The 22671-nt window shown below is 42.0% G+C and overlaps 1 protein-coding gene across 7 annotated transcripts in view; it reads left to right on the top strand.

The window, feature by feature from the left end:
• The window catches only part of HECTD4 (HECT domain E3 ubiquitin protein ligase 4), a 102051-nt gene that overhangs the window by 68927 nt on the left and 10453 nt on the right, over positions 1-22671 (top strand). For 6 of the 7 annotated variants that reach the window (XM_059713376.1, XM_059713374.1, XM_059713380.1 and 3 more), the window contains exons 41-66: positions 577-759; positions 1057-1227; positions 1620-1789; positions 2242-2357; positions 6042-6145; positions 6394-6555; positions 6696-6844; positions 7129-7208; positions 7311-7474; positions 7745-7982; positions 8433-8569; positions 8717-8843; positions 11903-12040; positions 12328-12464; positions 12610-12770; positions 12865-13046; positions 13837-14042; positions 14410-14540; positions 14825-15030; positions 15728-15907; positions 17017-18320; positions 19634-19841; positions 20463-20686; positions 20774-20925; positions 21161-21267; positions 22125-22248. In XM_059713376.1, coding sequence (XP_059569359.1) covers positions 577-759; positions 1057-1227; positions 1620-1789; positions 2242-2357; positions 6042-6145; positions 6394-6555; positions 6696-6844; positions 7129-7208; positions 7311-7474; positions 7745-7982; positions 8433-8569; positions 8717-8843; positions 11903-12040; positions 12328-12464; positions 12610-12770; positions 12865-13046; positions 13837-14042; positions 14410-14540; positions 14825-15030; positions 15728-15907; positions 17017-18320; positions 19634-19841; positions 20463-20686; positions 20774-20925; positions 21161-21267; positions 22125-22248 — 5261 coding nt within the window. The remainder of the gene's footprint in view (positions 1-576; positions 760-1056; positions 1228-1619; positions 1790-2241; positions 2358-6041; positions 6146-6393; positions 6556-6695; positions 6845-7128; positions 7209-7310; positions 7475-7744; positions 7983-8432; positions 8570-8716; positions 8844-11902; positions 12041-12327; positions 12465-12609; positions 12771-12864; positions 13047-13836; positions 14043-14409; positions 14541-14824; positions 15031-15727; positions 15908-17016; positions 18321-19633; positions 19842-20462; positions 20687-20773; positions 20926-21160; positions 21268-22124; positions 22249-22671) is intronic. The other variant, XM_059713375.1, reaches the window with a different exon arrangement.

Genomic DNA, 22671 nt, shown 5'->3' with positions numbered 1-22671 from the left:
GATAATGAACATATATTCCAGTCTGCATATCCAGTGCAAGATAACTGCTGGCAGTCTAGAGCCATTTCCAGTCCCTTTCTCTCCACCTTCCTATTTGTAGTTGTCATTACTCAGCTTTTGCCCTCGGCCAGTTTGTCAAAACATTTCTGGAAACAAGGACTCCACTGCCATTAATATATATATTTGTTAATATTCATGTGTTCAGGTGATAAACCTACCTTCACAGTCCAATCCTTTCTGACCTCTGAGGAGCTACAGGCTGGACGAAGTTGTCTCTGCTTCCAGATCCCAGAGGTCCCTTTGTCTATATCCTGGCTACTCAGCCTATGTGCTGGAGAGGATTTTGGCTAGGACATGTGCACATCTCTGCATTTTAATTAATTTTGGAATGAGCAAAATAAATCTGGCGTTGTTACTTATAAATCAAATTTCTCACTGTAAAACATTACAGGCGATAATTGTCTTTGAAAGTTGAAAAAAAAATCAAGTGTGGGGTTTTTCAGACAAACAAAAAAAAGCCATGTGCTCAAGTCCTCTATTTTTTCTCACCCTGCATTACTTCTTTTGTATGTTCAGGTTCTTTCTCGGGCTCTGATGTACATTCCACAACTTGGGAAATATGCAGAGAGCATCTTGGAGAATGGAAGCAGCAGTGGCAGGAAGTTAGCAAAACTTCAAAGAATTGCTCGACAGGCTGTGGCTGCACTGTGCGCTCTTGGTGGCTTTAAGGAGACAATTAAAATAGGTTCTGAAGTTCAGGTAATTTCCTGCCTTTTGCCATTTATACTTCAAATGTAAGTCAGCGCTTTTAATCATTTTACTGCCTACAGAGTCCAGATTATTGTATCATATGCAAACTCGGAGCAATTATGAATCATGGTCGTAGCCATTGTACTGATGTTCATTTGTGGAGACTATTACTGTGCAGTATTAATTGTACTCCCAAACAATTGTATAAGGGTTTATTGTGTTAAGTATTCTGTGTTTAGCATTTAGTGTAGGTGGTTGTAAGTCTGAATAAAATGTAAGTGATCTTTTTTTGGGGTTTTTTAATAGGTTTTGGGTCGAGGAATAGCAGGAAGCATTGGTGTGGTAGCGTCTATTAACGAACAGGAAGGTATAGCAACGGTCAAATTTCCTCCTACCAGTATAGACGGTAGAAAGACTGCACAAGCATCAGACACATTAACTATTCCATTATCTAGGCTCTGTGTTCCACGATCTGAGGTAAGGTAGCTTTGAAAAATCTAACGTTAAGTGCAATCACGAGTTATGCTGTGATTAAAAAACAAACCTGCGGCATGTAAAAGGCCTTGATTCATCTTTGTTTGTTTAAAGATGGCTTGTAAAACTTCTTTCTTTTTTGTTTTAAACATTTCATAATGGTATTTAAATATAAAGTTCTCATCCAAGTAACAGTGTTCATTCTTCCACTGTTAAGGATGTTCCATAGCATACTGTATTGTGTTTCTCTTTTTGACTTGTGCTTTTTGTGTGTGGTGCTGTTTTTGTGATAGTGTAAAATGAGAGTTTAACTCCAGGTGATAAAACTCCCTCATTTCCTAGAAACTAACTACTTGAATTTAACTTTTTACCATGCCCCCCACCACCACCATCAGGCATTGCCTCTTCATAAACTGTCCATTACTGAGAAGGTAGTACAGGCAGTCCAGTCCATGTTGCTTCCTCAGGAGGGAAGTCTATCTATTCATACCTCACTTCCTGCAACAGGAGATGGCTCAACTCCAGTAATGGCAGTGGTCCGACTCCTTGCTGAAATAAGAACAAGGTGAGTTGCTGTTTGCTTATACAGTGCTCTAAATGTCCGCCCTGCTGTCCCGAATGAGCATGTTCCAGATAGATGGGTGCATCTTTAGTTTAGTTATTTGTACATAAATAGTAGCATCTGACTACATGAAACTGCATAGTTCATAAAGATTAGTATTAGTATTAGTGTATTAGTTTCCAAAAGAAAATAAAGCAACTGATTATGTATTAGCTAGCAGTGAGGTGCCACTTTAGGAACCCAAAGCCAAGAGTAGAAACAGCAACACAGAGAGCATGGCGTTGCTTTAATATAAAGCAGATCAAATACATTTTGCTGCAAACAGGCAAAGTAGTAGAAAAGAATGCAGCTCTTCTTCAGACTGGTCCTGAGATGGGGTTCATGATTATTGATATCAGGCTCAACAGAAGAGGTCCGTGTTAAAGTGTTTTTAAATGTATTCTTTTTACATTAAGAGCATGCCTGGTGATGGCCCAGCTGTTAGAAGACAGCTCGTTCTGTGAAGAGTTCATACAACAATGTCCAGCTGCTGTCGAAGTTCTGAATCTGGTGGCCCAGGAGTGTAGCCCTGGTAGGTCCTCAGTGTGTTTTGACAGCTGTCCTGCCATATTTTGTCGTGCCAGCGAAGTCTTTGAATATTAAACTACTTTCGTTTTGGATACAGCCTCACAAACTATTTAAATACTGTACAAAGTGCAGGCAACCTCTGCTTAACGCTGTTTTGCTTAGCGCTATTTTCCTATAACGCTCATTTTAAATTGATACCTGATTCCACTTAGCGCTCAGCGAATTCTATTATAATGCTCGTGGTTGCCGTCTTGGGTCATTAAAAATACTTGTGGTCACCGTCTTGGGTCATCAAATACTTTCAGTTTCACTTAACACTCGTTTCGCTAAACGTTCGTTTTTTCAGGAACCAATTAAGAGCGCTAAGCAGGGGTTGCCTGTAATAGGAAGACAGTAGTAATAGCACTCAGATTGATTCAACATGCCTTATTATGCTTTTAGACCTCTAAATATAATGGTAGATAAAAGTCAGCTTGACTTCTTTAATTAGGTTTTGTGTCTGAAGGCAGTGTGTTCGTATCTGACCTCTGTATGGCCCTTCAGATCCCCTCACGTAATTAATCTTACTGTTGGTTCACCGGTTTTGCTTCACATTTTTAAATCGAAGACCTTTCTTTGAGAGAAACCTATGTTAGGGTACAAGTCTACTCAGTTTGAGTTAATAGTAAAGCCAAATCCAAATGAGATTGCAGAGGATCTCCAAACTGTCAAAAGTATTAATTTTTAATAAGCTACAGCAGTGATTATTTTATAACTGTAAGCAGAAGTATTCTGCTTAGTTTACCTGCCCGTTCTAATGCTCAAACGTAATGGAAATGGAATCTTTAAATAGTGGACTGAGGGCTTGAGTTCAAATTAACTCAGCTTTTGTTTCCAGTGTAAGCTGTTGTCTTTTTCTTCACAGTTCTCTTCAGTGCGTTCTGTAGCATGTCTCTGCCTTTCATCTTTATTAAATGCTACTTTTGTTTTCTTCTTCTTAACCTCCTCATCTCTCCCCCTCTTTAAGGCTAGGCACTTGAACCCAGCAGAAGCCCTAGGTCAAGAACAAATTATAAGATCCAATCTGAGTGTTTAAGTGGAGGAAAAGGACTGAAGAAAAGGAAGCCGTGAGGCTGCAGAACCAAATGGGACTCTGTTTGGCCTCCAGTATGAAATTGGGTGTGCCTAGCTACTTGCCGTGCAATGAATTCTGTTGACTTTATGCTTCTGTTGGGTCATAAGCTTGCTGACTGAAGTAATTCCTAGTATAGACCTTGATTTACTTAGCAGTATAACTACTCACCAAACAGATTTGAATTCAAACAAAACCAAAGCTTAGGCAAATGAAATGCATTGTCCTTGCTTCTTGTGGTTGGTAGTAGCTGTGGAACAACCTGCACAAAGGGAGCATTAATTTGTGATGCTGAGTCCTGTTTTAACTGGCTTCCAAGGGACTAGACAAGGCTGATTGGGAGATGGAAATTTCCAGTTCACTTTAAAAAACAGTGCTGTGACTCTGGCAGTCCTTCTTTGCATGCTGAAGTGCATGAGTGAAACTTCAGAGCTGTCAGTTGCCCTCTGCTTTTGATTTTTGCCTTTCTATGGCTCGTTGGTCTTTCTCTCCCCTATTGTAGTGGAGCACTATCATAAAAATATTCAGCATTCAGGTTACTCCACTGCTGATTTTGAAATTTTCATTGTTGCAAGTTTTATTATTGCAAAGCTTAAAAATACAGGTTTCTTGAAACTTAAGCCTACTGACAAAAAGGCTATTAATGTATGACTATGAACTGAAAACAAGACTCTACTTTTAATCTTTCATTTAAAATATGGTGGCTCTGTAGACGTGCACGTGGCATACAAACTGAATCGTGAATCCTCTAATAGTTCAGTAGTTTAAACAATGAGCAAGCAAAATGTTCTTCCTGACTGATGGAAGTCATCTTTTCTCCTTTAGGCTCAGCACCACTACTCCCCAAAGTTGATTCTACCTGAATTTTGGAAGCTTAATGTGGTTTTTCTTTGGCTTCCAATGTTACAGCTCTCGTTGTAAATGATCGGAAATTAGATTTAAATCAGTAAATCAATTATAGGTGATTAGATAAGCATAAGTGCTTCAACAAAATGCTGACAAGGTTCCTTGGGTGAATTTGATATCTTTTATTAGACCAACCCAAATGCTTTTACCCAAGCTGCTTAGTCTGTGCGTAGCCTCATGGAAATGGTGTGAATTATGTATCAGACATATATAGATTAATTAGTTTTTCCCTTTCTTTCCTAATTGAAAGGAGTATGTTTTAATGATATGTGGTTTTGCCCTGGACACTAGTTTCAAATTTCTGTTTTACAGGTGCATCTACACGTGCATTAATGACCTTTTCCAAATGCGCATTAAACTTAGTACCTTCAATATGAGGTACTAAATAAATGCACGTTAGTCTATGCTAATGTGCAGAAGCACAAGTGCACGTTTTTTAGATGATGCTTAATGTGCAGTAGCTTATTCTACTGTGCATTAGCATATTAGCACTTCTTTTACATGCTGCTTTAACATGCAGTAGAATAGGGTACTGCGCATTAAAGCTCAGAGTGTTTTATTTATTGTCAGTTGAAAGTTAAGCTAAGTCTCTCAGCTGAGCTCATCTTCAGATAGTGTCTTCTTTGATCAGGAGTTCCCCTTTTTTCCAGGTAGGCTTCTCCATAGAATAGTACCTTTGAGGGTGATGTTAACTAGGCCTTGAAAGGATCAAGCACCATCTGCTCTCAACTAAACAGTGAGACATGTTAGTCTCATTCTTTTACTCTCTGCTCAGTCACAGCTTAACAGTTTTAATAGAGGGAAAGATTTATGTGTTCTCATTCGCGCAACATTTTCTAGCTTGAATTTTCAAAAATGACGAGTGGTTTAAGAATCTCGCTTCTTAAATGCCCAACTCGGCACTTCTGATTTTTCAGAAAGTGCTAAGCACTCTCCCTTTCAGGAAGGAGGGTTTCCATTTGGTTATCCCAGATCACTGCATATTTATGAAGAATAATGCGTGCCCAGTATAATTTATTTCAAGCAATGATCAGGCTGGCTATTTTATTTCAGTGGCCAGCCTATAACTTTGAATTTCCTTTACACAAAGTGTCCTGTAAGAATCAATCCTTTGAAGCATTTTGGCTACCTCAGTGAAAACACAAGAATTGGATTTGACAGCACTTTACTCAGCTTCAGCTTCACTTGAAGCTGTATCAAGCTCATTGATTTTAACTTGAAAAAAGAAAAGCATTAAATCATAAGGAAAGCTACAAAGAGTAAGGTAATCCTGAAAGGTGGTTGAAGGGAGTAGGTCTGAATACATCTCACAGCAGTGGGGATGCTAGATGTTGCTGTAATATTTCATTCTCACTCTGCTGGGAAAAGAATGAAGTGACAATCTTAAATGCAGAGTAACTGCTTTTGTTCATGCAAGCTAAAGTTACCCGTATAATTTGTACAGGGGAATTACAAATCAGAACAAAATACACCACACGCAAGCCATTTTTAAAGGTCTCATTTTTTGGTAAGGTGAAACGAGAGATTAATTGAATGTATGTATTTACAGTTTGACTTGCTTGCAGCATGTAGTGGCTTTTAACACAGTTGTGCTCAGTCAGGAATGCTAGTCCCCCACTAGCCTGACCCACCTAAGAGCAGATGCCACAGGTTTCTTTTGTGTTGTTACAGGGGAGAGGCTCCTTGTTGTGGAAGTGCAATGTGAAAGGCTGAGAATGTTGTACCGAGATTGTGCTCGTCCCCCACCCCCGCCACTCCAGGCAGACAGAAGACAGGTAAATAGAGAAATATGGTGTTGGTTTTTTGGCCCCTTTTCAAATGGATTCAGGAGATAGACCATTACAGTATAAAAGGGAAGGCATTTGTCCCACTTATATGTGCTTGAATGCAACATGTGGGTTCTGTAGGTTACATCAGGTGTGCTCCATAAGCAGACTTGGTCACTGGATTGCAGCAGGCTAATGTCTACCTTGCTGTGTCCAAAGCAGTCAGATGAAGTAAAATGCCCTCTTCTGATTTCCAGCCCAAGGAGATTACATGGAGCCCTTCAAGAGTGTTTCCACCTGTGCGAGCCTGCATGTTTTCATCACATCTCACAGCTGTCACGTTCTTGGCTGACCCTAGCGCAGGTGGGGGACTGCCTCGTGGCACCTTTATCTATGCTACATCACCAGTCCCAGTACAGGTAAGAGAGCAGAGAGAGAGTGTGTGTGTGTGTGTGTGTGTGTGTGTGTGTGTGGCTGTATCATTGTGATTTGTTTTGAATGCCTGACAGCACAGATAGTCTCTGCCTGACTTAATCCCATGTGTGACATTTTTTCCTAGGCTCCATCATTCTACTGGGAAATTGAAGTAGTTTCCTATGGAGATACAGATGACGACACTGGTCCAATCGTTTCATTTGGGTTTGCCACTGAAGCAGAGAAGCGGGACGGAGCTTGGACAAATCCTGTTGGCACGTGTCTCTTCCACAAGTGCGTTGGAAATGCGTTCACTGAAAAATACAGCCTTGCTCACTATATTAATGGCATATAAGCCCTTTGAGACTGGGTATAATTTTTTTCTGAGTACATCTGCGTACTCAACAAATAATGTCGACAAAAAAGGAATCTCTTACCCCTTTTTAGTGAAATATGGTAATCCCTTATCCAAATGAGGAGAGTTCCAGTTGTCTTTCAGCAGCATGAGCCAGTTTTAATGTTGTCTTATATAGAGTACTCCTGCTGTTAACGTGTCTTCTTCCTGTTTTCTCTCTTAGCAATGGACGAGCTGTGCATTACAATGGATCCAGCTTGTTACAGTGGAAGAGCGTTCGCCTGGATGTGACGCTTTCTCCTGGTATGTCCGGATGTAGCTTATTTACATAACTGAACACCTCTTAAACTTAGATAGTGGGACAAAAGCAAATAAATGTGTTCGTCTGATTTCATTTTTCTCCAGGTGATGTAGCAGGGATTGGCTGGGAGAGAACAGAAGGAACTCCTCCCCCTCCAGGGCAGCCAGCTAAAGGCAGAGTGTACTTCACATATTGTGGACAGAGACTTGGGCCATATCTGGAGGATGTCTCAGGTGGAATGTGGCCAGTCGTGCACATTCAGAAAAAGGCAGGTGTAACACCCAATCATGTATTTGTTGATGTACTCTCTTTTGTGAGCATTGGTAAATTTTAGCGGAGGGGAAGAATTAGCTGGACTTTACATATCTGTTACTCAAGAGTAATCATTTTTATCTTCATGTTATTCATTTGAGTTAAAATATTTATTCGGTCCTCCTGTGCATATACCAGCAATGGGTAAATGCATTTTTTCAGCAGCAGTTTAGGAACACATCAGTGTGTTAAAACCAGAACTTCTTTTGTGTGATCTTTGTTTCAGAACACGAAAGTCCGTGCTAACTTTGGATCTCGCCTGTTTGCCTATGCTGAGGGACAAGCTCACAGAAATGCTGCTGATCTGTGCATTGACCTTGCTGAAGAAATCAGTGCCAACTTTGAGGCTTTGCCTTTTGCCATGGCTTCCGATAGTGATAACGACGCTGGTACCAGCATAGCTTCTGATCCCGGGACCCACGGACCTCCGTGTAGAATTGCTGCTGTTGCCACAGCTCAGCAACGTAAAGTAGTCACTAATAATATCTGAATAGCTTGTTTGGTTTATTTAATTAAGACTGTTTTACTGAATTTAAGTATTCTCTAGCTGAATTTCTCAGGGCACTTCCAAGTGTAAAATGCAACTGTGATGCTTTGTGTAGAGCTGCCATTGGCAAATAAATGCTCATTTCATTTTAGACAAAGCATTGTAGAACTCAGCTGTCTCTTTCTTCCATAATATAGAGCATATTGCAATCTGTTGTTCTGAGTTAAAATAACGGTAATTAAAATGTCTTTTTATTAGGAATCTGGATGTAATTAGATGTTGTAATTGATTGAGTCACCCAGTTATCTATACTATCTCTAAATTCATTAAATTTCCACCATCTGATACAAGATGATCTGTAAGGGACAAAGTATTTGAAGGACTGCTAATGCTCGGAAGTTCATTATTTCATTGTATTTGGTTACAGAATATGACAGTGACAATTCTTGTCATTATAAAATGGAACTCAGCTATGAGAATTTCATTACGTCAGGACCTGATCCCCATCCCCCTCCGATTGCTGATGATGAAAGCGATGATGACGACGATGATGACATCCCACGGGTAAGAAAGAGAAGCCACTCCATGTACTGTAAAAAATGGTTTCTTAATACAGATTTCGTATATTGAAACAAATGCATGAACTACAGGTTTTTCATTTTCAAGAAACTTCAGTTTCTTCATTGTTTTCTGTTTGACTTTTCTTTGTAGGAGGATCACTATGCCTTGTTGGTGAAAGCCTGGGAAACTAAAGTTTTCCCTACCATTAGAAGACGGTTTCGTAACGAAGCTGAAAGGAAATCTGGTTTGGACCAGATTAAGGGTGCCTTACAGCTAGGTATGATTATTGAATGTTTATTTCTGTGGTTATAATTGTATGTGATTAATGATGGGAGAGGAAGCAAACTATAGTGTAATGCATTTAAACTGCACAGTAAAATCTGCAATATCTGAGAACCTAACTGTTAAGATTCAACCAACAATGTGTTATATTGTATTTTTCAGTGTTTTTCTAATTTTTTTTTGTGTAAAATGCACAGGATTTGGTGGAATTAATCATAGTTGGTAGGGTCGGAAGGGACCTAAGCAGATCATCTAGTCCAACCCCCTGCCATGGGCAGGAAAGGATTCTGGGGTCAAATGACCCCAGCTAGGTGGCTGTCTAGCCTCCTTTTGAAGACCCCCAGGGTAAGGACAAGCACCACTTCCCTTGGAAGCTGGTTCCAGATCCTTACCGTCCTGACAGTGCAGTAGTGCCTCCTGATATCTAGCCTAAATCTACTCTCAGTCGAGTTATGGCCATTGTTCCTTGTTACCCCGGTAGTGCTGGGGGGAACAGGGACTCTCCCACTGCCTGCTGGTCCCCCCTGGCAAGTTTTTAGGCAGCCACTAGATCCCCTCTAATCCCGTAGGCTCAGGTCCCGTAGGCTCTCCTCGTAGGGCCTGCCCTGCTGCCCCCTAATCATGCAAGTGGCCCTCCTCTGGACCCTCTCCATGTTGTCCACATCCCTCCTGAAGTGCGGTGCCCAGAACTGGACACAGTACTCCAACTGCGGCCTGACCAATGTCACATAGAGGGGGAGGATCACCTCCTTGGACATGCTTGTGATGCATCTATGGATGTATGACAAAGTGCAGTTGACCTTCCTGACCGCGTCCCCATATTGGCGGCCCATGTTCATCTTGGAATCAGTATTGATTCCAAGATCCTTTTCTGCCTCTGCACTGAAGAGAAGGGAGCTCACCAGCCTGTAGGTATGCTGCTGGTTCTTCCCCCCAGGTGCAGCACCTTGCACTTGTCCGTATTGGAACCCATCCTGTTCTCATCCGCCCGCCCCTGTAACCTGTCGAGATCTAGTTGTAGCCTGTCCCTCTCTTCTAGTGTGCCCACTTCTCCCCACATCTTAGTGTCACCTGCGAACTTGAACAAGGTGCTTTTCACCCCCTCGTCCAAATTGCCGATGAAGATATTGAACAGTGCGGGCCCAAGGACCGAGCCCTGGGGGACCCCACTGCCCACACCCCTCCAGGTCGAAAATGTCCTGTCCACCACCACTCTCTGGGTGCGGCCCTCCAGCCAATTGGCGACCCTGCTTTTAGAATCTTTTGATCCATTATCCCCTTGCATTAACAAAGGTTTTTATATTTAATTTTATGCACAACATACCTTTTAACCAAAAGTCCTTGACAAACTACCATACCTCTCATGAACTTTTGGTGGTGTGCTCGATTTTGTACTGTTCTTCAGATACTGAGCACTATGTAACAGCAGAGACTACAACTGTAACATCTTGCAGGCAATATATATGAATGAATTGTACTTCTCTGATGGAAACCATAGCATTGTTATTAGTTTTTCCTTTCCCTTCTTTCATATTGATAAACTGGTGACTTGGACAAAGCAGAAAGATGCTACAGAAGGGTCTTTACTTCCATTTCAGCACAAATTTGGAAGGCACAACCTCATAGGCAATTCTCTGCTCAGCAGGAGAGATGTCAGCTTTCCCCTATATCTTCCACACAGACATCACTCATCATGAATGTTTAATACAAAATGTGTACTGTAAATCCAACTACTTCTGCCCATTTGTTCCAGAAGTAATGTTTTATTCCCCTACCACGTGGATACTAACTCCATTTGTCACGTGAGAGTTTGAGAGAGCTGGCATGTGAGTAACAGTGTAATCCTTGTTCCATATCCCTTGATGTTGAGGTGTAATGCTGACCTCCTTCATGGGATGAAAATGAGGGTACTATCTCTTCATGCCGATTACAATAGGATGCTCTTATTAAAGAGAGAGAGAAACATTTCTGTTTAGATAGCTCTTAAACAAACTCTTGTGCTATGACTTTCCCTTAAAGATCATGCTTTCTTATTTTCTGTTTCAAGACCATTTTAATCCTTTGACTCATTAATCTTCATTTAACACACCCCTTGGTAATAGCAATCCTGGACTCTAATGCAAAATAGATTAGTTGTAATCAGCCTAGCTGATGGACTTTTTAAATAATCCTTAGGATTTTTTAAAATAAGCCTTAGGATTTCACTTACCTGTGATGCTAATGAGGAACAGCAGTGTTCTTAATTCTTTGGAAGAAAACTTTTCTTTTGGGTGGAAGGGAAGCAAAGTGCTGCTGCCATTTATATCCTTTCTTCCTTCACTCTTGGCACAGTTAGGGACCTAGAGTCTGTCTCCAGTGTAGAGGCTATTCAGGCATTAAAGTACAGTGCAGTATCCTGAGTGGCAGGGCAGGCATACTAATACTCTACTGGAACTATCAAAGGAGTGATAGGGAGATGAAGCGATAATTTAAGGCTTACCCTGCATAATGGACCCATATAATTCTGCTTTTGTTTTCCATGGTAGTTTTCCAAGTGTCTATGTACAGCATCTTAGAATGATGCTTTGTAAATGTCTTGTTCCTTAAATAATTACTGAACCACAAGCCTAAATAATAGAAAGTGGGGATGGCAACTTTTTGTTCCAGCTGCCCACGTTTACAGGTTTAAATACTGTGTAATGTCAACATTGTGGCTAATGTACTGTCTACAGAATTACTCAAGGGTGTAAAGGAGTTTAGCTCCACTATAGAACCGTGATTATCACTTGTCTGCAAATGTATTGGCTTTAACTCTAGAAATGCTTTCCAAAAACTGTCAGAATTGATGTAGCCCTCTTTTTTTAAATCTTGGCATACAACCAAATACTGCTAACCCTTATTCACAGAGATGAGTAAAGATGGAAGAATGTGGTTTATAGTAACCACTGGTTCATTGTGGTGGTTGGGTTTTAATCCTCAACTGGAGAATCTGACCTGAAACATTTGTTAGAGATGGTGTGGTTTGTTCCAAAGATGACCAAAGCCAGATTTAATCAAAGGCTTTTCTGTTATCAGGCATGGTGGATATAGCCCGACAGACGGTAGAATTCCTTTATGAGGAAAATGGTGGTATCCCAAGAGACCTCTATCTTCCTACCATTGAAGATATCAAAGATGAAGCAAACAAATTTACAATTGATAAAGTTCGGAAAGGTAGATTTTTCTTTCAATGTTATCAGTAATGGAAGAGTTGGGTTTGAAATGCTGTTTTAACTTTGCATGCAAGAATGAGGCCCAGGACAGCATCGTGCTTGGTTAAGTCATGGCTGCAGCTCTTCTAGGTAACTAAACGCATAGAACAGATTTCTTTGTGTATCCTAGCCAAAGATAAAGTTGTGTTACTTTGGAGCTAGGGTCCAGTTGCATAGACTGTTACACTTAAATCAAGAAAACGTCTTGTTGTCATTTTTCTGGAGATATGCTGTTCCTTTTATCTCCAGGTCTCACAGTGGTGACTCGCTCTCCAGACAGTAACAATGTGGCCAGCAATGCTGTTGGTACAGCTTTACCTAAATTTGCTATTCGTGGGATGCTGAAAACATTTGGTCTCCATGGTGTTGTTCTGGATGTTGATTCAGTGAGTAAAGCTGTATTTCAGTTTTTAAATGCATTTACAGCCTGCATGTATGACCCAACACGATAGCATGTGTTAGTCGAAGGTATGTTCTGCGTTCTTTGTCTAAAACTTCTTGTGTATTGAGACACTGCACTTGACATTTCAGGTCAATGAGTTGGTACAAGTGGAGACTTACCTCAGAAGCGAAGGCGTTCTGGTAAGATACTGGTACCCTATCGATATGTTAGAAAGGCCACCTGCTGGTTATCGGAGGACTGCAACAAATGGCCTGGTTACTCTGGATAATACAAATATTCAAATTCATAGGTAAATAGAAAATCAGTTCAATAAACATTTCCATTCCTATTGCATAGATCAGCCTGCGGTGTTGAAAACTCAACTCTGTTTTGCATTTTTGTAGAGAGCTGTTGCGATGCGAAGCCTCACTTGCCAAGCTGTACTGCCGCATGGCTCTCCTGAATATCTTTGCCCCCAAATCTCCACACATGTTTACACGCCTGTTTCATATCCCTGCCATCCGTGACATCACACTGGAGCATCTTCAGCTCTTGTCCAACCAACTTCTTGCCCCACCGCTCCCTGGTAAGTGATACTTGACTCAGGTTCTTCCAGTATGATAACAGAGTGATCCCAAGCAGTGTATTCTTTCAAGAAAGCCTGTGAAAGATGGAACAAATTCAGAGGCTTCTTGAAACTGCCAGTTTTCCATTTGTTTCACAAAGTCATGAAATACTAGTGTCATTATAATTAAACTTTTTCAAAGTTGCACAAACGCACGCAGTCAGCAGTCTCTTGCTAGATTAATGAACAGCTGCAGAAAAGCTTGTGATCTCAGAAAGGCAGGTAAGTAAGTTCTGGGCTGAACCATAATATGTTCACTGTAAGAAGAAAAGAGCTAATTAAGATGAAGGACAGTGGTACAAAAACAAGAGGAAGAGGGTGCAGAATTGCCATGAATAAATTTAGGTTGGATATTAGAAGAAGGTGGAGTTTCCCAATAGAACTAGTAGGGGCAAAAAACCTGACAGCTTGAAGTTCCTGAAAGTGGTTATGTAGCATGTTTGTTTGTGTAATGTGGGAGTGGACTTGACTCAGAAGGACACTTCCAGTGTGAAGCCCCTAAATATTTATCAGTGAGCTCATGAAAACTCAGAGCCATGAGAAAGACCTTTCCCTGCTCGCTTCTGCCCCAGACAGATTTATTCCACTGGGTGCTGTGCTTTCTGTATGTCCCCTTGAGGTAAAGGCAACCAGGTAGGATACTGTAGAGCCTTGTTATCCCTGGGCTCTTGAAATGTTTTTGTTTTACCAAGTGCTTAGAAGTGTAGAGTCACCTCCCAAGTCTGCACTGTGTTTTCTCCACCATTTGCAGATGGAACAATCAGTTCGAGTTCAATTCTTTTGGCCCAGTCCCTGCAACACTGCATCCATTCCCAGAACTGTTCTGCCACAGACCTGTTTTACCAGGGCAATTCACAAGCCATCCGGGAATGGCTTACAGTCGCTATCACCCGGACTTTGCATCAAGGAGAGGAGAGTCTGTTAGAACTCACAAAACAAATCTGTTCCTTCTTGCAGGTAAAGTGTTCTTCTTGATGCTTTCTGAATGTGTTTGTAGTTTATGAGAAACATTTAACTTACTAAAATATGTATTACTCTTTCTCTTTTCTCTGTGCGTTGCCTTTGTTCTTGACACAACACCTTGACACTGCTTATCACTGTTCATAAACTCAACACTGTTTGTCATAGTGCACCATTTTTCTGAACATGCTGTAATGCTACTCAAATCATACTAGGCAATGGGATGTCCCGTGTAGTATTAAACTAAGTGACCTCAACATGTCAAATTATTTGCAATCCCACCCTTAGTTGTGCAATAAGAGGAGGAGTTTTGGCTTGTTGCTTTGCTACCCTGAGATTTTCATGCTTGAATGTCATTTTACAGACTGCGCCAGAGCAGTTCCCTGCTGAAGAGTTTCCTATTTCAGAATCCAAAGTCAATATGGATGTTAACTTCCCTGGGGCTGCTTTTGTAGTTGTGTCCTGCAAGGAGAGTCAGTCTGGATTCCGCAAAGAGTAAGTTCTTCAGGAAAAGGAAAAGATGACAAACCCTGTCAGGGCCAATAGGGCTGGAGTGGGATCTATCCCTCCCAGTACTTCCTTGTGAATTCTGGGTAGACTTGGGTCCTTTTTTTTTTTTTTCTTCTTTTTTTTTTTTTTAAATAAAAATGACCAAGGATTTCTGAGGTGGGGAGGATTAGTATGGCAGAAGGGTACAACGTGCATACTCAAGGGTGTGGGTTTTGATCTGGGTCTGGGTTTTGATCAAGCACCTAACCTATTTTCTGGTTATTTTCTAGCTCCTCCCTATATAAGGCTCCCTGGGCTCGAGTGCTTGTTTATGGTCTTGGTCATAAAGTAAAGCGGAATGGCCAGTTAAACCTCATTGAGGCAGTGTGTTACCCTCGGGATGCCTCGCCAACCAACACAGGCTTGACGCCTCCCCCAACAACCAACCAGTACCCTTCTGTGATCATCCCCACTGACAAGGTCCACATCAAACTAGGTAAATATGCCTTTGCCATTTCTAGAATAGATGGACGATGTGTCATCTCTTAGGAGTTCCCTCCGTTTGCACCAGATCTGCACTCCACTGGTGTATGAACTTAGAGGGGGCATATTGAGCAGTAGGATTATAGTACAACACTAACCAGACAAAGTTTTATATCTCTGGAAATCTTAAAGTGTTGCTTCTTCAGAGTGTGATAGCATCAGTTCACAGAAGCCTGTCAGTTCCTGTGTGTTCCTTGGGTGTCTCTAATTCACACAGCTGGAAGTGGTATATGCAGCTAAGTTCAACCCTGAGCTGGCTTGGTGCTGTGCTGCCTTTTGAATAAAATACAAAACCTAGGTGGTGCTGTGGCAGGCACTCATTGCTGCAAAATGAAATAGTAATTACTATTATTATATTATTATATTGTATTATTATATTAATAGTAATAACAGCATTCTTCTTGTACAACCAGCAGGAGAAGTGGCTTGACTTGTTTAGAGAGGAGTATGTGTATGCGAGAGCCCTTTTCCTTCAGAAGACTCTTAAGTTTCATCATCTTTGGTCACCGGTTCCTGTATAACATTTTCCATTAGCCCTGCTTTCCATGAAAACATGCACCTGGCCTGGTGGTTTTTTTTACCTTTGGCTTGGCATCATCATTTGCTTTAATCAAATTGTAAAGGTTGTTTCTCCCTGTCATTTTGTCTAGGGGTATCTCCTCCTCCTGGAGCTGTGTTAGTCCTACATTCTGTCCCCCTTGAATTCCCACTGGCTATGGCATTTACTGAACAAGTCTTAACTTGGAAATCAGAGGATGGTGATGGCAAATCCGAAGATGAGCTGGATACTATTCCTGTGTCAGTTCTTCTACAAGTAGTGGAATTTTTAGGTGAGAGCAAAGTACTTCTTGAGTGTCCGATAAGCACCAGTGAAAAAATGTGATCAGATGCAATGTTCATCAAAACAGAAAAATGACAGCAGTTAAACATGTTTGAGTCACTGTCATGGGACTCTGTTTTTTAAAAGTCCAGAACTGTCTGTTGATGAGATTTCACCTTTTCAAATATTTATAAATAAACTCAGCATTAAAAAAAGACCAAAAAAACCACATGACACTTTTCCAGCTGACATGTTTCATATGACTGGATAACATATTTAGAAGTGCCCCAGTCAGTTTGAAAACGTAGTCATTTAAGGACCTTTAACTTTTTTTCTCCTGGTGTCATCAGTGAAAGATTTTTTTTAGTAACCAGAGCTTTGCGTGTTCTGCAGTCACAACTTTTTGCCATAGAACCCGAGATTGCCCTGGGGAGGAAAAAATATAAATATGAACAGAGTATGAACTGATGCGGTGGTAGCCTTCAGACAGCTTGAGACCCTAGGTGTTAATGAGCAAGTAAACTGACGTATTCATCCTCAAATAACCATAAAACCTTAAAGTTTGGAAATCTGAACACTAATTGTTTCACTGCTCATCATTTTAAGATAAATATCCAGGTAATTTGCTTTTTTTCATTATCACAAATGGCCTCCTATGCTGCCTCAAATGCCCAGAAGCTCAAGCTGTCTTCACAGAGCTGCCAACCTCTCTATCTTCCCATGCCAAGTTTTTTATAGTGTACGTATGCATTGTGGCTTCAAACATACAGACCATAAAATCTGAAAAGATGTTGACATTACAAAAGAGATTGAATGGAATATTACAGGAATTCAGGGGCCATTGGTCTGATTATACTCTTGCTTTTTAAAACAAAATTGAAAAAGCTGCTACATCTAAAGCCTTCTGCAGTGCAGTATTTAGGTTCATTTTGCCTAGCGTCCTTTGTGATACCTACATGGTACCATGCAGCTGTTGGTTGCACAGTCTCTGTGGGAAGAAAATAGCCAGCGGGTTTTTATAAGTGGCCTTGTTGATGTTGTATCTGTTGCACAGCATTGTCACAAATCGCATACTAAAGCCAGTTGCAGCAAGATCAGTCTGTTTGTCATCCTGTTTAGGAAACTTTCTCTGGACGACAGACATGGCAGCTTGCATGAAGGAACTATTATTTCATCTCTTGGCTGAGTTGCTTCGCAAAATTCACAGCCTGGAACAGAAAAAAAACCCAGCTGGGTTGTCTTCCTCCATTGCACTCCAGCTGAACCCCTGCCTGGCTATGCTGATGGCGCTCCAGTCAGAACTGCACAAGTTATATGATGAAGAAACGCAAAACTGGGTGTCTGGAAATGCGTGTGGTGGTTCTGGCATCGGAGTGGCTGACCAGGGGAGATTTTCGACCTATTTTCATGCTCTGATGGAAGTCTGCCTTGCTGTAGCAGAAGTGACTCTGCCAATCAATATGAGCATAACAGCTAGCGTGATGTCCTCAACAAATGCACCAAATCTCAGCGACTCCTCTTCCTCGTCCTCCTCGTCTCCAGGGCAGACCCCACAGAGTCCAAGCCTCCTGTCAAAGAGGAAGAAAGTCAAAATGAAGCGGGAAAAGACGTCGACTTCAGGTAAACGGACTTCAGCCCGAGCTGCCGAAACCGACACCACGATGCTCAGCATAGGAGGAAGCAAACCTGAGGACATGTTATGGTTTCACAGGGCACTGACCCTGCTTATAATTCTCAGACACCTGACTAAAAAGGACCCCCAAGGGCTGGGTGTGACAAATGATGCTGTAGCTGATGCTTGTCAGGCACTAGTGGGTCCAACAGCTCACAGTCGGTTACTGGTGATTTCTGGAATACCCACTCACTTGGAGGAGAGTACTGTCAGGAGTGCAATCCGGAAGGCATGTAACGCACACGGTGGGGTCTTCAGAGAGGAAATCTACATCCCTCTGCAGGAAGAGGACCCGAAAAAGGTCAAGGACAAAGCCGAAGGGGGAGAATGTAGGACTGAGTTGGAAAAACCAACTGTGTCGAGTAGTGCTGACAGCTTGGATATCAGCAGCTCTAGCAGCGTCACTCCTGCAATGAGCGTGAGTGCTTCTGCCTCTACAAGCCAGGCTTCTCTCTGCAGCTCGCAGGGCATCTCTCGGACAATTAGTGATATCTCTGTGGACCAGTTTCAAGGTGGCCTGGAGTTGGCCATTCCACCAGGACTGCTAGAACCTCATGTTGTTTCCAGCCAGGAAAGCTTAGACCTTTCGCTTTGCAGCACTGGAAGCCTTGGCAGCCTTGGCAGCCTGGGGGAACAGCTGGACAACGTAGAAACAGCATCGGTGTCTGATGTTGGATCGATGTACACGGTCACATCACTGGACAACCAGCCGCTGATGTCACGGCCCATCAAGGGGTTTGCAGTAGTAGAGGTAACAGCCCCCGGGCAAGGCGGGTTTCCTTGCAACAGCCGGGTTGGATTCTCCCCTAGCAAATAAGGGTGATTTTCATGACAGTGTTTTCCTCAAACTGCAAAATCTGACTTTTTGCTTCCCTGTGCACAGTGCTCTGGGGGTGGACTGCTGGGATGCAAAGGGGGAAGGGTTTCTATGAAGGAGACCATGACTTTAATAATTCATTTGTGTGTGGTGGATGGAGAGTGGCAGGTTATTGTAAACACGAAGCTGTTCAGTACAAATGATGCAACCAACAAGGGTGCAGTGTAACGTGTATTCCCATTTGAATTTGGATGTTCTTTCCTATACTAACCTGTCTGCAGATTTATTGCTGCCACCGCTGTGCAGTGACCAATCGTTTCTTCCCACAGGCTTTATCAGACCCTTTAAAATACAGCATGCTTTCTGAACATAACCATGCAAAGTGACCGACTGGGGATTTTTGCACAATCCATTCGGTGTAGAGCCTTGTTTGATTCGATTAGTGTTATGGTTTGATATTAAAAGGTGTATTCTGAATTCCACAAGCATAAATCCTGTTGTGAAAGCCTTGTGCTCCTACACCCCTTCAGCCTACGTGGAAAGTCTCCCAATGGGCTTCCAGACACTGCCTTAATTTATTCTAGTTTCAGAATTAGACGTGTTTCAATTCCTCCTGAAGAAGGAATATACCATAATTCAACAGCAACTATTCAGCTGCTGGTCTTAACTTTTAATTGACCCAAAGCCATGACCATTGAAAAAAATAGTAGGTCTCTACAAGGAAAATGGCAACATAATCATGTTAACTCCTGCTCTGGGTCTCTAGCAGCTCCGGGAATGATGTATGATTATTACTCACAGCATTCAAGGAAGTTATTTGGTGTTTCAATTCCCCTCTGCACAGCTCTGGTTCCCAGGGCTGCTTGTATCTGGTTTTTTTCCAAATGAGAAATGAAGCCAGACAATATGGTAAAGGAGAGCTGCAGGTGACCTGTCAGCCTTTCAAATCATCGGCAACTCTATTTTCTGATCAGAAGATTTCTGTGAGTGGCTACCAGAGTTGAGATATGGCATAGCAAGTCCCAAGAGGCCAGTATCATTAAGTTTTTGGTGTAGCAGTTTCAGCTAGCTTTTTTCTCAGAGCAGACATGTTGCCAGGTGCATCTGAATTTTGGTATATGAAAGGGTGAACGTGGATGTATAATTCTGAGTCACTGCAAGAAAAGAGAATAAAAAATTAACTCATGGATGGCAGATCATTTGTCCCTTGCCAGAATTCCTTTCAACTCTTTCCTTTTTTTGCACAGATAAGGTCAAGAGCTAAAATAGAGAAAATCCGTGCCAGTTTATTTAACAGTAGTGATCTGATTGGGTTGTCAAGCCTGGATGGTGAAGATGAACTAATGGAAATGTCAACTGAAGAGATTTTAACAGTTTCTACTGTCAATCAGAGTTTATTTGATACACAAGGGAGCCCAGCACTGGAAGACTATTTCAATGATAAATCAATAAAAGGTGTGTATTTTCCATGTTAGCAAATAGTTTGCTTTCAGCACATAGACAAGAAGGCAGATTCTGCCTTCTCATTGGTGCAAATTCAGAGTACTTTATTGATAGATTGAGGAGTAAAGGGGAAAAGTATTTCTCATTAGTTCCTTGCCAATAGATGGTGTGGAAATTTGTTTGCAGTCTGAGTAATGTTCAGTCATCTCTAAAGCGGGCAGGTAATAGGAAACCATTATTCATGGCTCACTTCTTCCATGATAGATGGGGTGTAAGATTAATTGTTGATGGGCAAGAGGGGGAAAGGAAATTTGGCTAATAATTAAAGTATTGACACATACTACTGTGTAGCTCTACAGATTGTGATCTGAACCTTAGGACCATATGAGAAATGCTGAAGCCACTCAGAAGTCTAGTAATCTGCCTGATCAAAATAAATGAAAGATGCTGCATGCAGTAGCACAGGCTGAACTGCTTTTTGTAATGTTGTCAAAGTGTATTTGATCCCTAATACACTAGGTGCATTTGATATTATATTGGGTCAATAGAAAAATATCTTTCCTGTGCCTTAATCTTAAATCCTCTTTTTATAATGCCTTTGTATCTGTACCGCAATTTATTTTTTTGTAATAGGTGAGAAATTGGTGCCAGGTGCTCGGGAAGTCCTCACAGAAATCTTTAAAAGCTGTGTCCATTCTGAGCAAATGCTGAGCCTGACCCCGGCAAAACCCATTAAAGTTGCTGATATTTATCTTAGCAAAGAGCAAATCAATTCTCAGACCCCTGGAAACCTTCTCCACGTGTTCTTCACGAATGTCCGGCCCCCAAAGAAGGTGCTAGAGGACCAACTCACTCAGGTAGCACTTCGTAAAATGTGTTTTTTAATTCCCTGCTTGGATAATTTAGAAGACTTGAGGCTAACTGTTCATTTTCTCTGTTGGCAGATCTTAAGGAAGTATGGTGTGCCCAAGCCAAAGTTTGACAAGAGCAAGTATAACAAGGCGGGCAAAGAGCAGCATCCAGTGAAAGTCGTGAGCACCAAACGCCCGGTTACAAAGCCACCTACGAAGGAAAAGTCTGTGCTCAACAGTGTCAGGTGAGCGCGTTGAGGCTTCCAGCTGATGTACAGAAACTGTCTGTTCTTTAGGGAACTAGCGGTTTCTTCTCTGCGTGTGGGACAAGTTAAAAAAGAAAACTAGAAAACTCATACCCTCAGAGCTGCACAGTTTTTGCGCTCTCTGCCAAGGCAGTGGTTCATATTGTGGCCAGATAATGACGCTTATTCTCATAAGGAAGTGTGCGTTCTAACATGCAGATGTTCTGTCCTTTAGCAGAACAGCGTTAAGTGAGAAGAAACCTACTGTGAAGCCAAAGTCTCCAGAAAAGAGTAAACCTGAGGAGAAGGACCCTGAAAAGTCTCCCACAAAGAAACAGGAAGGTAGTGTCTGCCTAGACATTCATGTCATCACTTTGTCTGGGGAAGGAACCCATTTACCAATGGGGAATACATGTCACAAGTCCACATTGCCCAGGTTTAACTAAAAGTCTAGAGTTACGTGGGAATCTGGAGTGATGGATGTAACTGAGGGGAACTTGGTTAAGGAATTATTTTGTTTGTGCAGCTCTTAGAGCGGGTGTTACAAAAACCCAAGTTCTCTACTAAAGAAGCTTGTAGTTTAAAGGCATCATACGGGGGAAATGAAAGATACTGCAGTAGAGCAGTGCAGCTTGCCCATGTGTTATGTTCCCTAGTTTAAGTGTGGAATAGCTCTGTTTTCATTAAAACTTCTGTAATCTAGTGTGAGAGAATCCTCTGTCACCAGCAGTGTGGACTGCACAGTCATTCATAGGGCTGGAGCCTGGTAGTCTACTTCTCGGCCAGCTGGGGTTGACTGTGAGGGTTTGCTCTGTGATGCCATCCCTCACTTTTGGAAATACGGGATCAGCTCTGAAGGGGAGTGTCAGCAGCCAGCTGTGAAGCCTTGAGGTGTCCTGTGATTATATACCTAGGCAAGAATACCCTCAGTGGAGCTGGGGAGGGGAGGGTCCTGGGTCATTTGCAAAATAGAAGTGAGCACCCTTCTCTTAGAGGTAAACGTTAGTCAACGTAACATTTGGAGACTGAGTTGTTCTGGGAGGGGCTGCGCTGTAGTTCCTCGTTCTGAAGAGGGAAAGACCAGAAGGAAGCTGGCAGACACAGTGTCTTCAGGTTGTGAACTTGAGGGCAGCGTAGGCCTGCTTATGTGTTAGTGTCATGAGTCACTAAGCATTTGATATTTGCATTTGTGCTACCAGTCCCTGAAGAGAAGTATCTGACGCTCGACGGATTTCACAGATTTGTTGTTGACCGTGCAAAACAGGACATCCGGAGTGTCTGGCGAGCTATTCTGTCCTGTGGATATGATCTTCATTTCGAAAGGTAAGTTCTGTAAAAGTAATATCCAATAGAGAAGGCTTCATCTGAGCACATTTGGACTAGGTTATTTTTGCTACAGCAAGTCTTATCAAACTTCTTTAATGCTGAGCCCCTGCTGTAGATGACTGCAAGGCCTCAACACAGAATTGCTAAATAAGCCCTTGAAGATGATTTACAGGATGATGCCCATTCAGCAGCCAGGAGGGTGGTTCCTAGGCAGTAGGATCATATCCAGAATTACAGAGATCTGCTTTGAACAAAAGAACTTAATTCCCAAAACTCATGGCTAGCTGTGGACTCTTGTACTGCATAAACCAGCTCACGTGGCCTCTTGCCTTGTCAGCTTTGTATTCTGAGCCCCATGATAGATGTCACTGTTGTAGTAGATGTCCTCAGTTACTTTGCGGGGGTGCCAGTAGGGAGAAG

The sequence above is a fragment of the Alligator mississippiensis genome, chromosome 10, assembly GCF_030867095.1.
Source record: "Alligator mississippiensis isolate rAllMis1 chromosome 10, rAllMis1, whole genome shotgun sequence".
Classification (NCBI taxonomy): domain Eukaryota; kingdom Metazoa; phylum Chordata; order Crocodylia; family Alligatoridae; genus Alligator; species Alligator mississippiensis.
This window is presented reverse-complemented; position numbering and strand designations above follow the sequence as displayed.